At 40.9% G+C, this 27,850-nt stretch overlaps 1 protein-coding gene across 1 annotated transcript in view; it reads right to left on the reverse strand.

Moving 5' to 3' along the window:
* Positions 1 to 10,217: 10,217 nt before the first annotated feature.
* MYCT1 (MYC target 1) overlaps positions 10,218 to 27,850 on the reverse strand; it is a 40,668-nt gene continuing 23,035 nt past the window's right edge. The window contains exons 2-8 of the mRNA XM_081904752.1: positions 21,757 to 22,126; positions 19,968 to 20,088; positions 15,622 to 15,762; positions 15,246 to 15,350; positions 13,636 to 13,773; positions 13,006 to 13,126; positions 10,218 to 10,592 (exon numbers count right to left, since the gene is read on the reverse strand). Of these exons, the coding sequence (XP_081760878.1) occupies positions 10,584 to 10,592; positions 13,006 to 13,126; positions 13,636 to 13,773; positions 15,246 to 15,350; positions 15,622 to 15,762; positions 19,968 to 20,074 (621 nt within the window). The 5' untranslated portion in view covers positions 20,075 to 20,088; positions 21,757 to 22,126 and the 3' untranslated portion in view covers positions 10,218 to 10,583. The remainder of the gene's footprint in view (positions 10,593 to 13,005; positions 13,127 to 13,635; positions 13,774 to 15,245; positions 15,351 to 15,621; positions 15,763 to 19,967; positions 20,089 to 21,756; positions 22,127 to 27,850) is intronic.

A 27,850-nucleotide genomic window follows, 5' to 3' on the forward strand; every position in this document is an offset into this window, starting at 1 on the left:
ATAAAAGTTACTAATGCAGAGCAAAGAAAAAAAGCTAAATTAAACTATGCTATACTAGAAACAAACTTCACTTGCATCCTCTTAAAAAAACTTGCAAGGGGGAAAGAGTCCGTGAGGATCCTGGGGAATACGCTGAATGTGTGAAGTTTGTGAATGATAATGCTGGTATAGCTCTTAGCTTGAATAAATTCTTGTTTTGCCGTCACACAAAAAGCCAAAGGTCACACTCTGGGGACTCCTATATTTTCCCAAGTGGGAGGAAAGGAAAATCAAGCCTTGAAAAACTTACTAATTACATCAAAGAAGATAAGCAACTGGGGCTGATGAAAGATCACAAAGAAAACACACAGATACATTGCATTCCAAATGCTGCAAGCTAGCAAAGGAACCTCATAAATCCTGCAAAGGTTTCTGTTAGCTTAAGAGGAAGGAAGGATGGAACCCACATGCTATCAGTGTTAGAAACTCAGATATATAAGGTAGGCGTCAAATGGCTTCTTAAACCAGGGTTACAGTCACCAAAATGGAATGCCTAGTTGCCATTTTGGGACCATATTTTTCAATATGACTTTTTTGGTTCTTGAAATTCATTCTGATTGCACAGATAAAATATAATGAATAGAATTCTACAGGGTGTGTTGTTGGTGTGTGGAAACAGTAATGTTCCAAGGATCCCCAGGCAGTGTTTGAAACTCCCATTGTTTTAAGCACATTCTGTGACAGGGAATTTCATTAGCGTGAGCAGTTTCTGAGCTCTGGGCATCTAAGATTTCAGATTAAAAGTGCAGAGTGGAAGGAAAAGAGGACCTTCTTTTGCCTCCCAACTTCCAGCTACTCTCTGAAGACTGGAGAAGAAACCTTCTTAAGAATATTAGAGGGGTGGACAGAGGAAAAGCTAGATCATGTGAAAAATGAACACAATATTTTAGCTGCAGTTCATTCATCTTCAGATTTGTATTCTTGTTATTAAAAAGCACACCTAGATGTTCCATTTTTACACCCATAACCTAGGCTTAAGGTGCCATTTAGTTCCTAGCTTTCATATCTTAGCTTCTAACACTGTCCCCAGGCATGCACCTCCAGATAGTGGAGATATCAGGCACCATCCTGAACCTGGACACCTTCACTTGGTTGCAAGTGACTGATAGCTAGGTGCAAAATGCAACTGGCACCTGGCAAATTTCGAACACTGCATGCAATACAGAGCCAACTGTAAGTGGTACCCTTGAGTACCCCCTTGGGGGGGGAGCACTGGCGATGCAATGATAGGCAGATTTTATGAATAGTATCAGAGACTGGTATCTTCCACCCAGAGTACAAAATACTGAGAAAGTGTGGAGAGAGTTGCTTCCTTTAAATTCCAGGTTGTTTACCTTAGTGAAGACCTCATTTGGAAAAACAATATAACTCAGGTTGTTAGGAAGGCCAAACAGAGACTCCATTTTCTCAGGGTCTTGCGAAAGAACAATGTTAAACAACAATTGATGACGTCCTTCTACTGGTCAACAATAGAAAGTGTCCTCTTATATTGTATCACAGTGTGGTACAGCCATGGACAGAAAGTCTTTACAGAGGGTGGTGAACACAGCACATGGTATCATGGGCTGTCCCCTGAGCCCGCTAGACACCGCAAGGGATCGTTGCCTATTTGCCTTAGGAGAGCGAGAAAAATTCTCAGGGACGATTCACACCCTGGCCAGCACCTCTTTAATCTTTTTCCCTCAGGCAGGAGATATAGAAGTATAAACAGTTGTACAAACAGGCTAAAAAACAGTTTCTATCCATGGGCTGTAGGCTGCTGAACAGAAATATAGTGCAACTGACTTTCGGGGTTGGTGTGTTGTACGACAAGCACATAGAGTGCAATCAGATTGAGTGTTTGGTGGGGGGAGGTTCGGTTAATTTCCATGTACACAGGTTGTACATTGACAATAAAGATATTATTATTATTATTATTATTATTATTATTATTATTATTATTATTAAATAATTCTCAGTTTTGGCAGTTTCTGTTTGCTTCTCTAAAATGTTTTCATACATACAAACAAGTCAGGGGCTGGGGTATAATCAATCATTTCCTGTAATTTCCAAAGATCTTGCGGGGGGGGCAGGGAATCACTCCAGATAAACATTTCCATCCCAAACATTTCCATCCCAACATATCAAACCAAAAAAAGGAGAGAACAACTCATCTATACAAAACAGTTTTATGACCAGAAAGGACAGAGCAGTAGACAAAAGGCTGCCCTCTTAAACAAATACTCTTTTAAACCAGTTAAAATTCAATTTCTCAAAAAAAAGGCACTTACAGTAATTCAGCTGCAATTCATTTATGTATTAAGCAGATGTATATATAGTGCTCAAAAATGCCAGCGAATACTCCCACACCACAGTGCTTCATATGGAGCTCTGTATGAAGGATTGTAAAGGAGCCTTTCTATGGAAAAGCTATTAGTCTGAATTTGCAGTGCTACTATAATGCAGCATGGCTTCCCAAATTAAAGATATATATGACTAGACTCAGGAGACCAGAGTTCAAATCACCACTCAGCAATCACCCTCACTAGGTGACCTTGGCCTACTCACTATCTTCTAGCCTAACCAACCTCACAGGGCTGTTGTGAAGGTAAAATGGGCGGCGGGGGAGGGAGGAATAAACGCACCACCTTGAGAGCTCTTTGGAAGAAAGACGGTATTTAAAAGTCATAGGAATAATAATAATAGCAGCTATTGGACCTTCTCAGAGACAACTGTGATATGGGGAGAGGGGGATGGAATATATCAAAGCCCCACATTGGAAGCTGGCCTATAAAAGAAGAGGGAAATACACACACACAGCTGAGGGGCGAGAAAAGGGAGCAGTGCTACTCAGGTATTAAAATACACACAGGGGGAGAAGCACTGCACCACCTCCTCTCTCCCCCTATCAAAGCAATGGGGCAGAGAAGGCACATAGTAAAGGCTGTTCTTTGTCAAAGTATTTTAAAAGGACAGGAAAGAAGAATGGGGGAAACTACCTCAGCCATCCTTCACTCACAAGTCACGGAAACAACAGCCGCCGTATGGAAACATACTGGGAGCTAATGTAGGTCTTGAGCAATTCCACAGACAGAGAAACATTCAGTATTGTTCTTTCATATTTTTAAGTGCCCATAGGCTGTTCTTAATGAGGTCCTTCTGAAAGAAAAAGAGTGGGTTTAAAAAATACAAACAACCCCCATACAAAAGGAAAAGCTGCTCTGACCTTCTTACGTGATGTTCTGTATGTTCTGCTCTCGAAAGGCAGCCTAATTATCTCGTGTGAGGAGCACTCTTTGAAATATAAGTAACGTGTAAACACTGTTCTACCATATTAAAGCCTAGAAAAATGAGCTCTTTGAATTGATTACACTTGGAAGAAAATATATTTAAAGACTAGCATTGTAGTGCCTGCTATGGGTAATTCCACTGTCTTGACCCCAGTCTCTTTCAAAAGTTGGCTCCATTTCTAAGGTAGAAAGAATTAGGGTAAGTACTTGTGGCCCCCTCACCTCTTTCAAGTGCAGAATGAATCACAGAGTAATCTTCCAAGCTGCGCTTTCAGTTGGATTTCTTTATGCCTGCACAGCTGCAAGCTAATAATCCAGTAGGTAATCCTTTTGAAAATCCTTTGGCTCTACCATCACCCTCTCACCAATGGTGACCAGCACTATGCTTTGGCTAGACTTCAACTGCAGTCTGTCTGTCTGTCTGTCTATCTATTCAGAAGCATTATATGCTGGCTTCCTCTCTCTCAATCTACTTTGTCAGTATCTGGTTAAGAAGTGTCTAGAAAGAAAGAGAAAGTGGTGATAGCCAGGTCATTGTACCTAGAAAAATTTAGGCACTTTATACAATAATTAATTTCATCATCCATTTAGAAGTAGATTCTGGTGGTATCGGGCCTTGCAAATAAAACACACACACCATATTCTCCTAAGTGTAACAGCAAGGCACAGTAGTGTGTCACAGGAAAAGTGCTCTAAAATGCCTTCGGTGATTAATTATTGTGATGAATGTAATGTAATTAAAGAATTGGGCTCCTGTGAAGCCATCTACAGAGGATTGATTCATTATTCTTTTATTTACATTTGCCCATAGCACACAGTTTGTAGAGCATAGGGCTGCCATACGTCTGGATTGCAAAGGTAGAATTGACATCCAGGGGGATTTCCGAAAGGCGGCGTTTTGTCCTGGATCTTAGGCAAGTCAATTGAAAAATCACGTGGTTTTGGGGCATTTTTGTAAAAAAAAAAAAAAATTCTCTACAACTTTGGGGTTTGTCTGTATAACTTGCTGCTGAAATGGAACACTCAGGATGAAACGGTCAAATCTACTATGATTAAATGGGCACAAGACGTTGGACATAACATTATGTTTGCTGACTGGGAACAGTTATGGACCACAGGTATGAAGTTTACGGCATGTAATGTCTTAAGAGAGAATATTATGAAAATGATTTACAGGTGGTACATGACCCCAGTCAAGCTTGCAAAAATTTATCATTTGCCCGATAACAAATGTTGGAAATGTAAAGAAAATGAAGGTACATTCTTTCACCTTTGGTGGACGTGCCCAAGGATTAAGACTTTCTGGGAAATGATATATAATGAAATGAAAAAGGTATTTAAATATACCTTCCTGAAGAAACCAGAGGCCTTTCTCCTGGGCATGGTCGGCCAATTGGTGCCAAAGAAGGATAGAACTTTCTTTATGTATGCTACAACAGCAACAAGAATACTTATTGCAAAGTACTGGAAGATACAGGATCTACCCACTCTGGAAGAATGGCAGATGAAGGTGATGGACTATATGGGATTGGCAGAAATGACTGGCAGAATCCGAGACCAGGGAGAAGAGTCGGCGGAAGAAGATTGGAAGAAATTCAAAGACTATTTACAGAAATATTGCAAAATCAATGAATGTTAGAATGATGTCGGATAGAAATTAAGTGGTTTCCAGCTGTAATGTTTTAAGAGAATATGGAAAAAAGGTTTAGAACTAGGTTAAAGCTTATTGATAAGGATTTGCTGAACTAACAATTTGAATTGGAATACAAAAAATGGAGGTATGAGGAGGTCTGGGAAGTAAGTTAAAGGAAAATAAGTTATGGAAAATTTGTGTGTTTTTAATTATTTTTATTTTTGTATTTTTGTTATTTTTTATTTTTTATTTTTGATTTTTGTTGTATTAATATTGAAAATTCTAATAAATATCTTTTTAAAAAAACTTTGGGGTTTGTGTTTAAAAAGCTCAACAAATTTGGTGATTCTGGTTTTTACTTTTTGAAATATGGCAACCCTAGTAGAGCACCCAGTTTGCCTGCAGATGATCCAGGTTCAATCCCCAGCACCTTCAGTTGGGACTGGAAAACACCTTCCTGTCTGAAAGCATTGCCAGCCAGCTTAGACAATATAGGCAAATAATTTGACTCAGTGTAAGACAGCTTCTCACACCCTGAAAGCCTCTGTCGAAGGCACATAATTCTGTGCTATCTTTTTCATGGATGCAGTTAGACTATCCAGTTGCTCCAATACAAGAGATGCAGCAAAAGTATCTGACCTAGAAGGAGCCACACCCCAAATGATGCAGAAACTCCACATGTCAACTCCCTAGGCTTGGGAACATCTTCCTAAGAGAAGGCTGTATCAGTGCCGGCATTCAGAAAGGCATTGGAGACCCATCTGTTTCAATTGGCTTCTGACTAAGATTATTTTTATTAAGGTTGCTGGTAGTGTCAATGTATTGGTTTCATACTGCTAGTTATGGGATCTTGTTAATTTTTTTAGGCTGGGGTGATCAATGCCTCAGAGTCAAATGTAAAGACTCTGAAGGCCTTTATTGACTTATAGAAGTATGCCCAAATATAAGTTCTACTATCAGTCTTGGGAATGATGAAATGTGTCCTGCCTGTGACTCAGAATGCCCTGGGGGGGGGAATTGAAAAGTGAGTTATATCAATCAATGCATGCATAAAAAGGCTATGGGAATCAGCCATCAGAGTGGTAGAATATGGTATAAAGCCTGGATCGGCAGCTGTTGTTACATTTAGAATTCAAAGATAGGGTGACTCAGACTTTAAAGATGATTTAGGTGAAAACAATATTTCAGCTTCTCTGCTTCAACCTTGAACAGGCTTTTCAGATAGGCAAGTGATTTATTTTTTGAGGTTCCATAGGAAACTGGGTTCTGGGCTTTTTCCAGTTGAATGTAATCTGTGGCTATTTGAGTAAGTCATGTCTCCAGAGACCACACATGCTGGCTCCACAGAAGCTGGGCTTATCCCATGAAAAGGTCAGTGTGCTGCAGAAGTCAGTAAACCAAACTAATTCAAGCTGGGGAATTGCTTGGAAACAAGGCAGAGAATGTTTGTAAATGAGAACGCCACTTCCTACAGTGTGCTTGTGCCAGTTTTCTGGAAAAATAACTCCACCATCCAGTGCAGATCTAGTTTTTCCCATTCTTACAAAATATTCTAACATCTACTGCATCTATCTTATTGCTTCCCAGCTTCTAACCATAATTCATTTGCCTATGTTAGCCATATTGCACTTCAACTTACGTTAAGCCAATTCCTGCTCTAAAAATCTGAGATTCCCTTTATATCTGACCCTCTAGGGTCCTGCCCTAAGCTTTAGGAACACCAATCAGTCTGGTGACATTAAGAAAATGTCAGCTGGTTGACCTTGTGAAATGTGTTCTTCACACCCAAATGTGAGCTTTGCCATAGATAACAAATGCTACAAGTGATGAGCATGAGATTTCCTTTTCATAACAATGGACTGCCACAAAATGTGCATCTCAGTCTTAGCCATGTTTATTTGGAAGCAGGTCCCACTGGTATCAGTGACACTGACTGTTCAATAAGTGTGGTTTGGATTGCTGCCTGCACACACTTGTCTTCGAGTGAGCACAGTTGACATCAGAAGGACACAGTTGGAAGGGGTCTTATAGGCTGCCTAGCCCAACCCATTGCTTGTTGCAAGAAATCCATCACTAAATCATCCTGTAGAGATGGCTAGGCTCATGCTGCAGTGCAGGGTGTCTTAGATGCATGCTGGGAATGACTGGAGAAGGTGTGCAATGCTAGCTTCTCCTCAGTGGCCAGGTTGCTACTGAAGACCAATCGCTGGAATCACAAATGGGGGCAGCACTGTTGCACTTGGGCCCCAAAGACATCTGGTTGACAGCTCTGAGAACAGAATACTGGACTTCTTATGTTCTTAGGTGCAGATCTATTCAATTTCATATTCAGCATCAGTTGCTTGAAAGAACTTCTGGGTGGTGGTTACAGAGATACATGTGGTGGTTACACCGAATGCACAATACAAACAAATCACATGCAGTTAAACCCCAGTGGGCTACTTTCTTACTCTCTCCAATGAGTCAAGAGTACTGACCTTTCCTCTACACATTATTTTTCCAAACTTTGTAGATAGAGGGACAAAGGGGCTTGTGGGAGTTGCAGCAGAAAAGAGCAGGTGGGTAAAGCTTAAGCATTCCCTATGCTTTTCTGGTTCTCTGTTTCAAATGGCAACCTGTAGATGCTGCTTCAAATGGGAGCTGGACAACTGGGATTTCCTTACACGCGTTCATGTGTAACATGCAGTTTGATGCTGAATTTCTCTCTCAAAAGCAGATGTTCTGACATCCTTGAAGTTTGGGTAGCTAATATGGTCACCGATGATGGGTGCTGCAATCTAATTACTGCAGTTGTGTGATTGCATTCTAGTCTCTGGGATGTTCTGTTTGTAATGCTCTCAAACTTGCACACATCTTGACCCTGAGGAAATGTGATGAATGCTATGGCAGAGAAAAACGGGATCTCCCCCATGGCCAAATTTATGAAAACAAAGCTTCCACCCCTGCCCCTGCCCCACAACATATTCTACCCACGGGCAAGACCCTGTTGGTGGAGCCTGCCCCCTCTTCTGGGTGAGAGAGGGGAGGGGTGTGTGTACAGTAATTCGTTCCGGAGGTCCGTTCTTAACCTGAAACTGTTCTTAACCTGAAGCACCACTTTAGCTAATGGGGCTTCCCGCTGCCCCTGCGCCTTCGGAGCACGATTTCTGTTCTCATCCTGAAGCAAAGTTCTTAATCCAAGGTACTATTTCTGGGTTAGCAGAGTCTGTAACCTGAAGCGCCTGTAACCCGAGGTACCACTGTACACCTTAGGTGAGAGATAGAGATGTCTTACTGGATCCACCCCCCATTTCTTGGCACATGGCTAATTGGCATTCCTAAACTATATCCAGTGGGACTGATTAATTTCCTACAGGAAGCAGTGATGGCTTTAAAAGGTTAGAGAAATTCATTGAGGACAGTTATATTGAAAGCTACTAGCCACAGTGGCTGTGCTCTGCCTCCACAGTTGGCGGCAGTAATGCTTCCCAATACCAGTTGGTGGAAACCACAGGAGGGGAGAGAGCTCTTGAGCTTCTGGGTTTCCCACAAGCATCTGGTTGGCCACTGTGGCAACAGGATGCTGGACAAGATGGTCCTGATCCAGCAGGCTCTTCTTATGTTCTTACGACTGGTGTTTTGTGCTATTTTACTTTACTTTTCTTTTTTTCACCGCATTCATTATTTTAATTATACTTTTATTGTATATTTATTTTGAATTAGGAAGTGTTGTTCATATTTGTTAACGCTGTGAGCTTCTTTCACATCAGCTTAGTTGTTGGAAAAGCAGCTTTCTCATATTCAATCAAATCAAATGATTTTCCTTGGAGTATGCCAAGGCAGCTGCTGAGTTTCTCATACTGTTTTGGAGAACCAAATATTCTATGTGAGTGCCATTTATTCCACCTCTGCTTTTTGTGGCACCCCTCTTTCATGTTGGGCATATGTACGCCACAATTTCACAGAGCAAAATAGGAACACTCTTGTAACACTCCTACAGTTGTTATAGCAGAGATCATTGCTTGCTTCCTCGCTTAACGTGGAGATGGTTGGGGACTCAGCACACAGGGTGACACACACAGGGACCTTGCGGGTGGGGCTTGCACTTGTAGTGCTGCCCCCCATCCACAGCTGCAGAGTGAATGTGTACAAGGGAGCTTACAAAACTGATAGTAAAGACAAAGTAATACACCACCTGAGGCCACTGCCTCACATTGCCTAATGGTAGGAGCAGCTCTTGTCTAGACCATTCTGTTGTACTGAAACTATTTCAGGCATTGCAGAAGTTCAGTTAATGCAAGGTGTGAGCTTGCTTTGAACAGTGCTACTCCTTTTACTTTGTATTGACCCCTGTTCTCTTGCTCCGTGAAATAACAGAGTTAGGGTGATGTCTATCACCTAACAACTCCTCAGTTTATTGCAGCACTGAATCAAACCAATGATATTTGCAGTGATAATAAAATGTCTTTATTGTCTGCATATTTCATCGGTTACATTCATTTTGGGGGAAAATAGTAAAGTGTCTCCAGTCCTACATATGTATGTGTGTGTGTGTGTGTGTGTGTGCACGAGCATCCATGATTTTAGCACAAATCAATGATTTTAACAAATCAAGGGGAAGTGTTCACCTTTGGCAATTGTGGGATTACATTGATTCTGATAGCCCAGTAGCTATATCATTAAATGGGAAAAGATACCTATAAATATACAGGATATATATCTGACTTTAGTTTGCTTGGTTGGCTATGAAAATAATCTGAATTTGCACCAATGATGCAGTCTCCTATGAAAAAATCCATCCAGTGTTGTGCCCTTTTACTTTAATTGGTAGTCTTTCACAAAGGTTTATCTACATTTGGAGGGGAGGGGGGCATTTACTAATCCTGGGGGTGGGGAGTTTTAAAAATGTCTGGCTGAGATTCTTCTCAGTGTCCTCAAAATTCCTACAGGTATTTTGCTTTAGGAGACCCCTCCAGATTGTCTGGAATCTTGCTGGCAGGGAGAGGAGGGTTCAATGGCACCTTAGGGGTGCATGAAAAATATTTCACCACCACCACTCCTAAATTCCTACCAACATTTTGCTTTAGAAGAGTTCTTCAACATATTCCTCTCCAGTTTCATCTTAGGCAATTCTAAGTAAAGTGAAGCAGCAGTTTGAATATAGTTAATTCATTTGGAGTCATGCCGTATCCCCATCACTGCACTGAAAAGTGAGAAAGCTCACTCTCTGCCCATCCAGTTCATGAGTTCAAGATAGTAGTTTAAGTGCAAAGGAGCAATTAATCAGCATACAGTGATTTTGTATATGCAGCCATAAGCAGCAGTTTAATGTACTTTCTGTCCTGTGCGTTGCTTGTCTTTCTTTGAAATGCAGTTATCAAAATAACAGATTTACAGCATAAGAGATCATAGGATTTGTTGTGAGTTAAAACTAGCATACATATGTACAGCTTTAGGTAGATCACTCTAAAGTAATATTTACAGTGTAAACATCCATTTTTATTATATAAGAAACAAAAATATCACAATTTCCACTTCACAATATATCTGTTTTGGTTTAAATACGGAAATCATCTCTTGAAATACTATGAGAAACTCAAAAAAATAGTTTGATCTCATCTTTAGGATTTTTTGCAGGATTTTTTCTTTTTACGGAGTTGTCTTCAGACATTCTAGGGAGAGAGAAAAATAACACGTACTTTAGAAACATTAATTTAGAAAATGATGGTAACACTTATTAAAAGATTGTACAGTAATCCTGAATTTTAAAAAGGTTCTCAATGCATATGCTAGAAATGGGTCTGAGTGACTCACTCAGTCTTTTGCCTACTTACCTGGGAGTAAGTCCCATTGAATTCTTTGGGACTTACTTTTGAGTAGATGTATAGGATTGCAGTATAGGTAAAGAAATCAAATGAACCATGATTTCTATTGCAATGCTTCTGATGGTATACAATTGACACTTATGCTGAGCCCTCAGAGCATTCCCTTCTCTTGAAGAACAGAGCTGTGTGTGCTCTATGCTCCTCAAGCTAGCAGGCCACCCACAGGTGTAGCAAAAAAGCTATCGCATCATCATTGTTGAAGTACAAGTCAACTGGTGGAATGGGTGGGAACAGGAGTGCAGTTTTGTCTATCATTTCAGGCAGCAAAATGATGTTTGGGGCTGGTGTGGCTCAGGTGGCAGCCATATGCAAACACAGTGACTTCTGTCTTGTCAGTGCCAAGACTCTAGCTGGAACTGGACCTTAACCTGTGGTTATTCTCCTACTGTGTCTGTGGCAGCTGTGGGCAGCCTTTGGTTTTCTAGATATTGCTGAACTACAACTCCCATCATCCGTGGTCATTGACCATGCTTGCTGGGTCTGGTGGGAGTTGTAGTTCCACAAACATCAGGTGGGCTAAATGTTCCCTATTGCTGGCCTACAGAATCGGTTGTATGATCTGGAGATGAAAGTGAAGCCAGGGCAAGCGCTCAGGCTAAGTCTTGGAAAGCAACTTAATGAAATTGCTTGTCCATTGCCTGGTTAAGGACAGAAGTCCAAACCTCTAGTATTTCTATCAGGGCTATTCAATCCAGGGGCCTCATATTCTTTGCAAGCATCACTAATGGTTGCATTTGCTTTGAGGAAAGATCTGGAGCCAGAGACAAGGCTCTCTCTTCCAATGCTGTGGGCTTTGTATAAGAGGTGATAAACCTGTGGCACCTCCAGATGTTGCTAATCCCACTCCCACCAGCACCAGTGGTCAGGGATGAAAGGGCTTGTAGTCTGACATCATCTGGTGGGCCACAGCTTTCCCATCCCTGGTTGTTCAACAGTGGCTCATGTTGTTGGGCTGTTAGCCAGTATACAATAAACTTGTACAAATGCAGTCCTCCTTGGGAAAATGTCATGGTAAATCAAATCATCCTCATGGCATGGCCAATAATGTCATTTAACTGCCCAAATAGGAGCTGCAAGATATAGGGGCTTGTCTTTAAGCATCTCAATGGCAAAATAAGATAAGAATGACAAGACACATCATTTCCTCTAATAGCAAATGCAGATGGTTGAGTGCCCAATAGGACTGGAGCCAAAGTAGAAACAAGAGAGAAGTAGCAGGATGCTTAGAGTTATGCAGAAGAACAAAGGAGTGGGGGTTATTTCTTTTAAACAAAAAACAAAGGGGGCAAAACCCCAAAGTACAGTCTAGTGAGACTGAGCACACTTAGTGGCATCCTGAAATGGACCACTCCTGTTGATGGATGGGGATGCATGGTTTAAATAAATGCATAATTTCTCTCAAGTTATGTTTCACAGGCCTCCTTCAGAAAAAAACTTCACTTCAGTAAATTCAAACTCTAATAAGTGTAAAAATCATTTTATGTTTGACACTGATTGCATGCCATCTACCCATATTATCCTCGGTACTCACTGATATAAGAAGTCAACGTCCTTCCCACAGTGCCTCTTTTGACCCACTTAGGCTGCAATCTTACCCATGTCTACACAGAAATAACTTCCTTTGAATTCAATGGGGCTTTCTCCCAGGTAACTTGTGTTCATACTGCAGCCTTAGTAAATAGCAACCCACAAAGTGAGTGTCACTAATATGAATACGAACCAGACTTCTGGCCAAGAATCTTTTTATGTTTACCCACTAACTAGATGGTCAGATTCAGAAGCGACTTAGATTTCAACTAATCAGAAGGCCATGAAAGCTATGAGGAAAGGTGTGGGTGGACTTATTTTTGTTTTAATTAAAAGAAATGCCAGTGTAGTTATCCTCAGAGACACAGTACTATTCACCCTAATTAAACAAGTCAGTTTGGGTTTCATGCCTTAGCACACACAATCTGAGAAAACCCAAGTGAGCCAGGTGAATTAACACTATCAAACCACTCATTTTCATTAGAAATACTTCACAGATATTATCGTTATTTAATCCATGCAATTATCTTCCTGTGATGTGATTCCCACAGAAATGTCATACGGGAATCATGTCATTAAGAGCAATTTTCTGTAAAACCCTGGTGGCACATATGAACTATGCACATAATAAACGTAAGATGGTTACTCTGGTTGGGAAGATGTTCAGACTTACCAATGGGAGGTGATTCAGAAGCTCAAGGTCATCTACAGTGACATCATCATAGTTTTCAGAGAAGGCAGGGTCAAGCAATTCCGTTTCATCCCGAAGGCTGGCTGGGTTTAGCTCTTCCTGACTGTGGCAGAGCAGAAGCTTAGATTTAGTTTAATTTACTTCTTCTTGGAATTCATCTTAGAAACTTTCTCCTTTGTTGCATTTTATTGCATCATTAGCCTTTATTAAAATGATTCAACCTGTCTAGCTTTATTATACAAAACAATGTATAGCACTTTTATATAAATCAGTTTACCTCAAGGCATAATGCTGAACGTTTTAGTTAATAATTATGTAATTGCTGCTTGAGAACAAGCGGGTTAGTTCTCACATTCTTAGTTAAATCATGCCTTCTATAGAAAGCATGGAAAAATATGGCTGGATCGTGATGCCCTTTCTTTCTGTACACAATCTTTGTTCTTTCAAGCTATTTTTGTTATAAATTGTCCTCAGAAGAAAGCCGCTGTGATACAACGTCGCTTGCACTTTTCTATATGTTAAAAGGAAGATTGCGTTAATAGCTCGTCACTGCTGGAGACTTCTAAAAAAAAACAAAAAACCACCTGTCTTTTGTGCACTCTTTCTTCCTACCTTCTTTTCCCAGTTAAAACAGAGTTCAAATATTTCTTCACAGCCATCTGCTTTCGAAAGCGACTGTAGTTGTCAGTAAAGACAGCATCTGAATGGCGTTTGACTGGCGGTGTCTGTTCATCAAGGGGAGTGTTATTTCTTGAACATAAAAGAGACTTGCAATTAATACAGGAGCCAATCAAAATGCAAGAATTTCAAAACCCACAGGTTGTATTTCTTGAAAGCTAAGTAACCGATAGAAAGTCTATTCTCACTTTTCTTTTACTACATTAATACAATGACCTCATTTCTTGACCATGCTCTTAATTCAGGTGTGGGGAACCTTTGCCGAACTACAAATCCCACCAGCCCCATGGTTAATATTTAGAGGGCCAAAGGTTCCCTTCACTGGTCTTAAAATGTCTGTGGAAGATTGCTATTCTATATGGACTTACCTGGGAGCAAGCCCCACTAGACTCAATGGGTTTTACTTCTAAGTAGGCATATATAGAATTGCATTGTAACTGTCTCTTACAGTTGTTTTCATCTATTGTTTGCTCAGAATAGACCAACTGAAATCAATGGGACAAAGTTAGCCATGGGCATTAATAATAATAATAATAATAATAATAATTTATTATTTGTACCCTGCCCATCTGGCTGGGTTTCCCCAGCCACTCTGGGCGGCTTCCATAGAAACCAAAAATACACTAAAATAATTATAATGGATTACTCTGAGTAAAACTTAGTTGACTAAACCAAATTTACTCTGGAAAGAATTCAAATCTGGTGGTAATAAATATTGAAAAGACACCTTTGAGTTCTGTCCTGCACTGTTAAGCATGCTTGAAAACCCCACTGAAATCAGTGCAAAATAAGCATGGATCTCTCATTGATTTCAAGCAAAACAAGCAGTGACAAATGCTTGGTGGATAAAATACAGCATAATATGAAATGGAGTTGCCTTTATACTTTTGACTGTCAGTAGCTCTCCCAGCTAGCAGTCTCTTTGCTATCTGTCAAGGATGCTTTAGCTGAGATTCCTGCATTGGACTAGATGACCCTTGGGATCCCTTCCAACTCTATGATTCTTTGACTCTTCAACAGGAGATATCAGGAACTGAACAGGGATGTTATGCAAGCAAAGCTAAGACTACATCCCTCCCACCATCTTTGGCATACTGCTTATACCAGTTATGGATAAGCTTGTTCCAATTATGGATATCCAACTTTAAAAACTTGGCTTTCAGATTTCACTTTCAGAACACTGGAGACACTGAGAGTGGCCTGCTAGCAGTGACCAGAGGAGAAATGAGTGCTGGAAGGAGCACAGAGAGAAGAAACATCATGGTGCAACTGCAGCAGCACAACCAGATGCAACAAAACATGTCTCTCCCACATCAATCTCTACAGCCACAGCAGGCACTGTAACTCTCCAGCCGTTCAGCTTCACCCCCAAAGCAGCACTCCTCCATTTTCTCCCAAGATAGATGCCAACAAAATACAAACACATGAGGATCGTATGATCAGTGTTTGAATTCAAACATAGTGGAATGTGGGTATTTAAGAGGAATGTAGGGGAAACCAGCTGAGTCTGGGAGGAATAGTTACTGGGAGGAATAGTTACTAACCCAACTCTTTTTCCTATAAGCGATTCCAAATATTTTCTTGCCGAAATTTGACCCAAAAGTTTGCTGTAGCCGCTTGTGAAGAGTCCATCGGCATGTCTTGTGTTCCTGCAATTGAAAGTCCTACAGTAAAAAGCTGTGACCTACATTCTCAAGATTGTATATAGTTTCATATTTACAGCTAATGTACAGACAACCATATAGTTACTGCAGCTAAAGATATGTGGATCCTTACAATTCTAAACACATAATTCTAGTAATGCAAACATAGCTTAAAGGCCATGAAAGAGGGAGAGAGGAATGGTCAGAAAGCTTCAGTGAAATTACAAGCAGTTCAGTATTCAGATTTGCAATGATTATTTAAAAAAAAATGCCTTACCTATCCATAGCTCTGTACACATCATAATAGAACTTGTCATTCTCAGGTAGTGTAGTTTGCAAAATGTCAGCCTCAGATTTTAATGAACCTTGAGAATGATCAGATTCACTTGCCCCATCAAATGGCATTCTGTTTCCTAATCTAGTGAAGAAGAGGAAAATAAAACAATGTTTGAAGATGCTAGAGAATTCTTACAACCGCCTCCCAGGTTAAGATTGACTATTACTATAAGACGCCTATAGTAAGCAATTCATAAATGAAATCATTATTGTCATTCATTATGACAACGAAGAATATTAGTCACAATTGCAGATATTTTGAAACTGTGTCCATATCATGCAGATGTCCCTACTCTTTCAATTATTTCAGTACAGACTTCACAATGAACAGTTATACATGCAGAATGATTTCATTATGTGCTGATAAGATAATACAGAAAACATAGTCCTGCCAATGGGAGAGATTTAGGTACACTGAGCTCTCCCATTCAAATCAAGGGGACTTCAAAATAGTTAACTTCAGTTGATCACAACCATAGTAAATGACCTAAGGGAGTTTCAGTGCAAAAAGGAGATTTTTATAGTGCAATCCTATTCATGTCTGCTGAGAAGTAAGTCCTATTGACCACAAATGAACCAACTCCCAGGTGCATGTTTATAGCATTCCAGCTTCGGTCTGTAATTTAACTTATTGTATAAATGCATGCACATGGCAGTCCCTGTGGTGTTATATTGATAAACCTCAAACGTGATGATGGGAGCAGGACAAGAGAAATTAGAACACTATGCAAAAGTCAAATGCCGTGGTTTAAGTATGGTGACCAGGTAAAAAAGAAGACAGGATTCCTATACCATTAACAGTTGTGTAGAGGTGGGAATTCTAGCACATAATAAGCTGTTTCTGCCAAATTTCCCTCTTCTACACTATTAAAAGTGTCGAAGTTCTGTCCTCCATTTCACCTGACCACCCTGTTATCAAGCTCCAACAATCTTATCCAATTGAAGAAATTCCATTTCTTTAAAGGATCTTACAGAGCCCCCAAGGGCTTTCTGTAAGTAAAATAATATTTCCTTGTACGAATACACAAATGTAAACGAGAAGCCTCCTTAGTTTGCTGATGCTGTTCTTCATAAAATCAAACCCCCAGCCAGCAGTCTCTTTGAATAATTTACCTGACAAGTTTGGGGAACCTTCAAACATCACTGATTTGTGTCTGAATTGGCCAAACATTTGGCTTCCCAGGGCTGATTTGACAACTGTAGTCAATAGATAATCTCAAATGAATGATAATCTCAAACTACAAATCAATAAAACAATTTAATTATAATAGATGTTTCGAAACAATGGTTGGACAAAGTGATTCATAGCATGCCAAGTATTAACCACAGGGTAATCATACTGAACTATTCAGGACTGAATATGTGACCCAATCAGATATATACAGGAAGTAAGAAAAAACTAAGATCAGAAAGATTGTTGTTTGAATATCTGCTAACCTTTTTCTGTGAAACTGACAACCATCTCAGGCTTGAGATGAATAGTTCCATATTCCTTCCTGCTTCTATCTTTTCATTTCAAGTATTTGTATACCACTTTTTATCAGAATCGATCATAAAGCAGTTTACAAAGGAAATTAAACACCAAAATTAAATAATATTGCATATAAAGCAGATAAATCAAGATCCATTCAACTCAGTCCCCACCAAAATTCCTCAGTCAACCACCACCTCGACACATTCACCCTCCCTCACTCTCAACAATCACCCTTCCCAATAACCAGCGTAAATTCTAAAACTAATAGAGCGTCCTAGTTCTGATATGATGTTGAAAGTCATGTTTCTGCTAAAAAAACTTGAGTTGGGGGAGATTTAATGCTCACTTAAAATCTACAATGGGATCTTGAAGCTCCTGGGGGTTGGTAAGAGGTGGAAATAACCCCCAGCACTTGTTTTCCCAAATTTTCTTAGAAAAGGCTTTAATAAAAGCCATTTTTCTCCTAAGGATTCTTCAACATAAAATTCTTTCTGAGGTAAGATCCATGGACAATACTGAGTGCTACTTATAGCAAACATATAATCCATGATTCCCACTTTAAGATTCTTCCAGCCCTTTGATTCTAGAACTGCTTCAGTTCTGAATTTTCTAATGTGTTGAATACATAGACATGCTATAAAGTCCTTTGTAATGACGGTTTTGCGTTGATTTGACATCTGAGCTTACGATTATGTTCTATAAGATGTCTGTTTCAAGTACAGGATTGAGAAAAATATTTTAAGTCCTATATGAGAAACCGATAGTCTTTCATAAGTTATTGGACTCAAAAATTTTATCAGCCCAGGTCAGCATAGGCAGAGGTCAGGCATGATGCGAGTTGTAGTTGAATACCATCCGGGGAGCAACAGGTTCCCCAACCCTGAGTAATATGTTCCTTTTATCACAGACTAAATACCAAGGTAGTTGTGATGGAAAATCACTTGCTGAATATTACCTATGTTTCACTTCAACCTGGCTGTCTCTTTGTATGGAATTCCATTCTGTCAGTCCTAATCATGATCTAATGGTAAACACAAGAATATCTGGATCCTCTTTTGAAAGACCCAAATTGTTTCTGACAAACTAGTGCCGTTCTCAAAAGCACAATTCAACAAGAACGCCTTTCATCTTGCCGTGCCCCTTCTGTTCCTATTAACAAGCTATTAGAGCATAAATGTACTCCTGAAGCTGAACATTTAGTTGGCTGGCATTCACTGCTAATGACCGCTAAACTAGGCTAGCACCTAGACTGTTGAGTGCTAATACTCAAGCAGCTCATGATAACCGCCATTAAGAGTATGAATGCAACCAATAATTGTGGACATGTTGATCTGGAATTATATTCTTCTTCCATATAATAGTCCATATTAAACATTTGTAGTAATGGAAGCTGAACTAAAGCTAGAGGTTTTATGTTTCCTGGCAGAAGAGCAGTCAGGAGGCTTAGGACAGACTTTGCTTGATATACACAAGGTCTTGTTGTCTGCTATAAAACAAAGTTTTATTTTGGCTCTCTGTTTAACTTTTAGATCTTCAGTTGAGCGTATGTAGGTTGGGGTGCTGGATCTGCCAGTGTGATCCCACCTCACTTATAGGTGAGTTTATTATATTGTATGAATAGGACTCTTGACTGCTTTTGAACGAAGATGGAATGGATGAATCTTCTAGTTAGTTTCTAAAGATTCTCCTGTTGTGGCTGGAATATGTAGATAGTGTTCAGGCAACATGCCTCTTGGTTTTATTAACTAAACATTTTTTCTCTGAGTTTTAATATGTAACCGGGCAGTAAGCATGTGTGGTTTTAAGAATATCCACGTCTATGTCAAATGCTTATTAAAGAGCTATCTTTTATCCCTGGGACAGATTGCTTTGAAATACACCTGACTGTTTTTCCTCTGTCCCCACTTCTTGCTGTGTGTGTGTGTATACCTGCATCCTTTCATAAGGAGAGGACCCTTGGAAGCTAAATGTCAGGCCCTTGAGGAGGAGGAGGAGGAGGAGGATTATGATGATTTACTGTATCCCAGCTGCTCTGGGCATGGATCCTAGAACACACCAAGCTTACAACAGCAATTTCAACACAGTAATAACTAATGCTGAAATTCTGATGAAACAACCTTCTCTAACATGGGGCTTTCCAGATGTTTCAGACTCCATCAGCCCCAGCCGGCATGGCCAGTGGTCAGGGAGGATGGGAGCTGTAGTCCAAGAACATCTGGAGAGCTCTCTGTTGGAGAAGGCTGTGATAAAAGGATGGAATGGAAGTAAAACAGATAAAGCAAATGGTAAAGAGAGGCCATCGTATTTTCACTCTTTGGCTAGGTATTACAAGGTTGCAGATGCACTTCCATTGCATGCAAGGAATCTCAATGATTTTTCAAGGGCACTGAACTGAATAATTTGATGAACATTTTGGACTAACATCTATCAAAGTTACTGCCAAGTAAATATGTCCTCATTTCTTCCTGTCCACTCGTATTGAACTAGTTAGCTATTTCTAGCCTCTTACGCATGAAACAGTGAGAGTCAGTAACAAAAGGCATAAAAGCATACATGAAATATCCAGTCAAGCTATGCCCAAAGTTAAGTTTTCAAAAAAAAGTGCTCAGTTTCCTTTTGGCTAGTCCAAGTAAAATGATATTTCAAATTTTCCTAAGCACATTCAGGTTGGCCATTGCAAGGTAAGCAGCAGTAGAGCATTTCAAACTGGAGGGTTTGGGGTTTTTTTGTTACAGTTTTGTGACATCTGCATCTCCTGTTGGATTTGCAAATCATGCTGTTCTCTAGGTAGGCTTAGCTGGAGCAACCCTTACCTCATAGCAGAGTATGTTCCCAGAGGAGGTAAAGCGAGTGCTTGAGTGCAGAGAACATAGAGGAGAGCAAAGGAGAGGAGAAGCTGGGGGCCACTTCCATGTTCCATTTCTGTGGACCTACCTGGACAAAGATAATTTTAAAAAATGTTAACCTCTTGTTGTCAATGCCCAAATTTTGCATAAACAAAAAGACATGGCAAAGGGTGGCCTAATAAACATGAAATTGGTAATTCTGAATAGGCAAAGGAAGACCACTGTAGGGCACATTTCAAAATATTAAAAAATTATATTAATTTAAAATATTATTCATTGGGCAAAATCATTTGGATTCCTGATGTTAAGGAATTGTCCTTGAACAAGAAGGTTGAGAGAGGCAAATAAGTTTCTTATGACAGATTCCTTGTGAGATAAGTAATGTGCAGTTGGTAGCAAAGGCATGGATGATTCTTGTATGAATGAGAAGATGAATCACAACAACCATTTGTTGCAGGGGGTTGGACTAGATGACCATCTAGGTCTACAGTTCTATGATTCTTTGCTGCCTTGACAGATCAACGTCTTCATGCATTAAAAGTGCTTATTTTGGTGAGATACACAGTATAAGTTACCTAGAAGCTTTCGGCGAAGCTTAACTTAAAAAAAAGTCAGAGGGTTGACATGCAAGGCGGCAGAGAGAGAAGGAGATAGGTACACAGACTGACAGAAGAAATCACCTTGTTAATAGTATATTGGGGTCAAAATGTTAATTTAAATCAGTTTGATTTTCATAGTGATTTTCCTGTGTCTGGTATTAAAATATGACCATATAACTTTGATATGTCTGCCACCTGACTTACTTTCTTATTGAGCCTAAATGTATTTTACTGTTTTAACAACTGAAAATGCACCGTGTATATAATTCAGCATATAAAATCATACAATTTATGAAATGTACAGAGCAAGCATTTTTACTCATAAGTAAGTCCCACTTTGCTCAATCAGAGTCACTGCCAGATAACTGTGCGCAGGACCGCAGCTGAAGACAAACAGTGCAGTTCCTCTTTACAGCTTTGAATCAAGATAGTAAATAAATGCTGTTTGCAACCCAGGAGCAGTTACTCGGCGATACCATTGAAATTCACTGGGAACAGGTCCAGAACTTCCACTTTAAGGGCTTTGGAACTAGAGACAAGGCACTAATGAGCTGGAAAGGGATTTCACATGGCTGTAACGATAATTCATTCATTCTCATGCAAAGGCATCTCTTTTCATTGTTTTACAGTAGCAACTGCACACAGAAGCCCCCCCCCCCATGTGGCAGGGGGGAGCCGCATTCCCTCCATCAGATACCAAGAATGTTGCTAAGAATAAAATCCATATGAAATGCCAGCGAAATTGAAGTGGACAATTTCAGAGGAAAGGTCATGTGCAACACAATTCACACTCTAGAAATCTGGATATGGGGGAAGCAGAAGCAGAAAGAGAAACAAAATTATGATAATAAAATAGAAAAAGAGTAGTGAGCAGGGACTCCCATAAGCATAACAGCCGGAAGTAAGATCAAAAGCAGGAGCGGATCTGAAATACTGATTATTTTTCCTGAGGCCAAAGGAAACAACTTCAGTTATCTGGGAGATTAATCAGTAAAGGCATCAAAAGAAGAATTATCTCTCGATCAGATTTGCTTCCAGTCTGTGCACAGAAACTTTTTAGCCCTATTTCTTTTGCCACAAACAAACATTAGTCTGGTATTTCTCTGAACTGAAATCTACCAGCACCACAAAGGGAAACTCCTAAAACTTTTACTTACAAAGCCGGAAGAGGAACCTCAAAGGCAGGTGACACTAGGAGCTTTCCGAAGTGCTGAATTCCCTCGGCAGCTCCTTGGCCGTTCCACAAGTTTCTTCCTCAGGTGCTGAGCAGGAATGTGCCAAGGAAAGTGCCTGTCCGTTTCTGCTCCCTCGAACTGCCGGTCTGAAGTTTCAGCAGCTCTCCTTCCTGGGCGAATGCCTCTCTCCCCCTTCAGTGCACTCAGTGCAGCCTTTCAAGCAGCCTCATCTTATAGGGTTTATATACACAGGACCACTTTTCCGCTTCAAAAAGAGCAATCACGTTACGTTGGAGACGTCACACTCCCAAGGGGATGAATGGAAATGTCTGTGATTGTTTTGTCCAGGATGCTGTGAGACAAAGGAAGTTCATATTTAATTCATGGGAAGCCCCCCCCCTCCCGCCTCCTCTCTGTTTAAATTGATTTATTGCTATATTGATGAATGACTTAACATGAGTAACACTGGACTGGGCAAAGAATGCAGCTTTTAAGACACAAATCCTGCTTTCAGGAAGATGGGACTTATAAAACAGAAACCCAGAGCATTAAGTCATAGTTACCCATAGTGGGTCTCCTCTCTCCCCAATTCTTTTAATTTCAGGGAAATTGCCAAGCCAGAGCTCCCTGACATGTCTTTGGAAGATGAGCAAGAAATATCAGAAGATCCTGATATCAATTTCAAGACATACGACTACGTCTTTGACTTCTAAATTCTCCAATCAAAGAACAACTAAGTTTCAGTACTGTGTATGTTTGATTTTAACATATTGACATCAGGCTATACTAAAGGTTATTTTCATATTACACAGAGAGCAAACCTAAGTGCTTTGCTTAGTAGAATTTCCTACATTTCTACACTGGAGCAGATAATACCTAGGATGTTCCTTTTTAATATTTTACTTTTCATATATTCCTATTTCTTCACTCTGCCAGATATCCTTTCTTTTCAATACCCTTTTTTTTCAAAGACAGGACTACTCGCCATCCGCTGCTCTCTCTCTTTCATTTTACCCAACGTGTTTGCCCATTCCAGCAATCCCAGCTAATAAAGCATTAGTCAAAACTTGTACCCATAAACTAAACCAAATAATGGCTGACATTTAACTCTCTAGTTTGTTTGTATCACTGATTCCCCAGAATTAGCTGGTTAAACATTATTTATTGTAAAGGGAAAGACACATAGAACATGAGGCCAATTCTTGGTGCTGAAAAAGAGAAACGACTCGTAAAGTGAAAAATTCCCCCCAGATAGACCTATTAGGTTTCAATGAAATTCCCAGCCTTGGACTCAAAAAATGTTACTTCATTAGTAACATTAGTAACAGTAAGAGCTGTTCGACAGTGGAATTTGCTGCCAAGGAGTGTGGTGGAGTCTCCTTCTTTGGAGGTCTTTAAGCAGAGGCTTGACAACCATATGTCAGGAGTGCTCTGATGGTGTTTCCTGCTTGGCAGGGGGTTGGACTCGATGGCCCTTGTGGTCTCTTCCAACTCTATGATTCTATGATCTGAATGAGGGCTCGACAGAGCCACACCTCAGATCCTCTTCCAAAGGCTGTGGCTTGTAACATATGAAATATAAGCATAATTGAAAGATATCTGTTCAGCAGGACAGTTTCCCAGCAGGCATGTAGAGAACAGACTATCTGTCCTAGAGGTTTATCCTCACCAGGGGTGCCAACTTGGCCCCACTACTGTGAGTGCCTGGCGCTGTGGGTGCCATGCAGCATGCATGGCCCTGGCATCAAAATTTGTGGATGCCCAGCCCCTTCATGGGGAATTTGTAGGTGCTTAGGCACCCAGGGCCCCAGGGAGTTGGCACCTGTGGCCCCCACCCATAAATTTTTAACATTTCCTACAGCTAGGTTTATGCCTTCCAGGTTGATCACCATTTGCACAGTGAAAGAAACAGTTTCTGTAATAGCAAATTTTAGAAGACAGGTGTATACTCACCCCCCAGGTTTGCTTTCATTACATTGGTGGAACTGTTGTTTTAATTTTATTTCTCTCAGTATGCAAGCTGGCCAGGCATCACAGGTCTCTGACCAAGTACAAAGTGCTTTTTCTCAACCATTCAGTAGCCACGGTCATCCCCAATAATATATTAGCTTTCCATTAATATATTTTCATTTTATAATATTATGTATATAATTTCATATCAATATGTTCATTTTATGTTGGCCACTTTATATGTTGTTTTAGGAAGACATTTATTCCAAACTCTGAGTTTTATGCATTGCATTCACATATTTTATCGCATTTGGTAAACCATCCAGAGGACTTCAGTTGATGGGTGGTCTTGAAATGGGAAATTAGTAAATAGGTGATGATAAACAACTGTTTAAGGATCAGTACTATGGGATCAGAGGGAATGGCTTTCATCCTGTAGTGCCTAAAACCCATTTTTCTTGACTGCTTAAGCTAATGGGAGTTGGAGTCCAATAACATCTGGCTGCTGCTGCTTCTTCTTCTTCTTCTTCTTCTTCTTCTTCTTCTTCTTCTTCTTCTTCTTCTTCTTCTTCTTCTTCTATACCTCCCTATACCCGGAAGTCTCAAAGAGGTTCACATAAAAAGATCACAGTATATAAAATTAAAATTAAAGCAATTACCCAATTTTAGGTTGAAGTGTTTATTAAGCTGTGACACACAGATCTTACGTCACTTGAAAATGCAGAATTTGGAGATATGCAGAAAAAGTATTCAAGGGCCAGCCAAAACTAATATGTACATTCCAGGAGCGGTCACTGCAGTGGGGCAGGGGATTGAAGTTTCCAACCCATAAGCAGCAAGATTGGGGCTCTGAAGGCACACCAGCAGGAGCACCCATGCAGCCCCAGCCTTGCCAGGGCCACCCTCCCCCACAGTCTTGGTAAGCGGCAGCGATGCCACTGTCAGGTGGATGCCTCTGGAACCCCAAACCACCGCACTGACCACTCCTGCTGCATTCTCTGTCTTTATATTCCTGTGATGGCCTGGGATTCCGATTCAGAGGCTGAACCAGAGGAATCCCAGCCTGCACAGGAGTCTCCGCCTCCAGGGCCGGCTGAACTGGGGCAAGGCCTAGATTCTGAGGAGCCTGCACCTGTGTCAGATCCTCAGGAGCAGGCACCAGGTGAAACCATTCTGGCCCCAGAGGTGCTTGAGGACTCAGTGTCTACAGGTGAGCCTCCCCCGGGGCCCAGTAACCCTTCGGCCTCTCCTGAACTGCAGAGGCTTAGGGCAGAGAGGCGAAGGGAACTGGTTGCTCCCAGGAGGAGTGATCGCCTTAAGGCCAGGGGAGGCGGGGCTCCTGGGGGCCAGGACCGCCCCTGGCCTTAAAGAAGATAAAGGTCAGTCAGCCCGGTCCCAGGTTGCAGGAGCAATGTCGTTGTTGAGTACCTGCTCTTACCCGGACCTAGACCTGAACCTCCAGTGTTCCTGTTCCTCGCCCGGCTTCCTGCTTCTGACCTTCCAGCGTTTCTGTTCCCGCCCGGCTCCCAGCTTCGGACCTTCCAGTGTTCCTGTTCCCTGCCCGGCTCCCTGTTTTGGACCTCGCCTCACATCTTGTGAACTCTGACTACGGTAACAGTACCTTCCCCCCGGGACCAGCACAATTCCCACCACATTTTGTAGGCTTACACATGATTTATGCATTAAGCATAGGCAACAGGTTTCTTCTGCAAAGAATATTTTGTACAAAGATTTGTACTAATCCCAATTAGAGAGGTGGGGTGCATTGGAGGGCTCCGGCAAGGCAAGGTTCGATGGTGGGACAAAGTCAAAGCACAGACTTCCGAAGCACTTTGTGTGCCTTGGCAATCCAGACATTTTTAAACAGCTGCAGACATGTGCCTTTAAAAAGTTTTTTTTTACAAACTTTCATTATAGCAGTCTAATAGCACAGACCAAGTGGCTAGGAAAAAGCAAATACCAGACTAGGTGCTTTAACAAGGCAGAGGAGTAGCAACTAGAATTCCAGTCCAAGAGAAACAACCAAGGCTCAAGAGTCCAAGATTAGGTGCATCTAGAGGGGATGTTAGCCAAATGGGCTTGGCTGCATAGTCTCATCTCTCCATCTGAGTCCTTGTCCTCCAAAGTCTCCCACTCCTGCTCTGAATCCGAGGCTCAGTGGGGACAATGAGAGGTATATAAATAGCATAAAGTTTCAAAAAGTAAAGATAGCCATGTTGACCTGTAAGAAATAATCCAAAATTCATATTAGGGCAATAACGTTATTGGGCCAACCAAAATATCACTATCTGCCTGTTAAACTTCCCAGTAATTTTAATCAGGCTAGATGGTATACAATGGAAGGATCAAATGTGGGAGGAGGTAGAAGACATTCAAATGAGGCTCTGTTAGCTGTTTTGTAGGTTTAAGGCTGTGCCAAGGGTTGGATAATCCTAAGAGTTTGTCCGCAGGCATTTTTCTTTTAATGTTTCTTATGTAACACCCATCCAAAGGGCAGGAAAGTGGAAAGATTGCAGCAAACAACCATCACTTGGTCAGTTGTGGATTATGTACGAGGCATGATACAGCCAAAATTAAAGTTCCATTGGTTCCATAGAACATTTGAGCATTAATAGAAACAATGTTTAATTTCCACTGAATGGAGCTGTTTCTTCTCACTCTTAAACCAAGTAATTTCTCCTGATCTTTATCCTGAGATTTCCAAATCATAACCCATCTGCTCATGAGCAAATGCCACTGAAATTTAAGTTGACTTGCTCAAAAGTAAATCACATAAGACTCCTAGCCCCCAAACCCAATAAATGTGGAAGATATTACCATTTCCTCTTCCTTCTAATAAACTTCCCATCTCTCCCCTGTTTCATGTATTTGCGAGTTTAGGCAAACCTGATGGTGAATATTCAGTAATCCTTAATCACATTTTCTAATTCACTTACATAAAAATTAAATGAATTAACCCCAAAAAGAAATTGTCTGGATTTGTTTTCTGGGATGACAGCAGTGACTTAAACCAGAGTTCCTGGAAAGGACTGATTCCAGGAAGTTTGTTCCCCTTCTTCCTCTGTAACTGGCTGGGAAACAAACAGTCATGGCCTGAGATGGCAGGCCAGGCCATCGGTTTCTTGTGGTCACCCGGTTCTTCATTAAGTTTCCTAATATTTGACTTTGCAAGTAGGATATAGAAAGTGAGCAGGAGGATAGGAAAGGGTGCTGAAATAGGAGGACTCAAACAAGGTACATAGTCCTTAGCAAAGTTCAGTTATTTATTATAAACACTAGTCTCTCCTTTTTTTTAGAAAGCTGAACTCAAAGCAACTTACAAAAATGAATATTAAAAACAAGCATTAAAACAATCTAAAATGCACCATTAATGTATATAAAAGAGCAGAAGCAACCCAACCCCATTAAAAATAAGCACACAAATTAAGTTTGGGTGAATAAGAATGTTTTTGCCTGTTGTCTAAAAATAGATGGTGATGGTTCCAGGTAAGCCTCCCTGGGGAAAGTATTCCATTAATGAGGAGCCACCACCGAGAAGGCCCATACTTGTGTCTCCTCCCTCTGCACCTCCCTCAGTGGGGGACACACAGGGCCTTGGCTGAAGAATTCAGGGTCCAGGTTGGCTCTTGTCATTTCATCCAACTTTTTCAGATAAAAAACCGAGGTGTGTGTTTTCTGGGATGCACTCCCAAGTCACATGACCCATGCCACAATCTCACCCTCCCAAGAGCTCTTTTTGGGGGGTGCGTTTTGAGGCACCACACAATATTGCGACCCTGGAAAAAACGCTGGGGGGGGGCAAGTGTGTGGGGCAAGAGTGCATGAGATCGCAGCACTGACAATGGCCACCATGATATTGTGTGGAAAAATGGGCTGTCCCATTTTTTCCTAGACCCTTGGCGGGTGTGTGGGGAGAAGCAGGCCTTGAAGTATTGAGGTCCTGAGCCTCAAAAGGCTTTGCCGGCCAAAACCAGCACTTCGAACTGGGCCTGGAAACTAACTGGTAGCCAATGCAGTGATGTCAGGTGTCCCATTAGGTGTTCAGACCCATCTTGTCCCTGTCAGCCATTCGGCCACTGAATTCTGCACCTTTTGCAGCTTCAAAGTACTGCCACCTACTGAAGTG

Source organism: Podarcis melisellensis (genome assembly GCF_964234715.1).
Source record: "Podarcis melisellensis genome assembly, chromosome: 3".
Lineage (NCBI taxonomy): Eukaryota > Metazoa > Chordata > Lepidosauria > Squamata > Lacertidae > Podarcis > Podarcis melisellensis.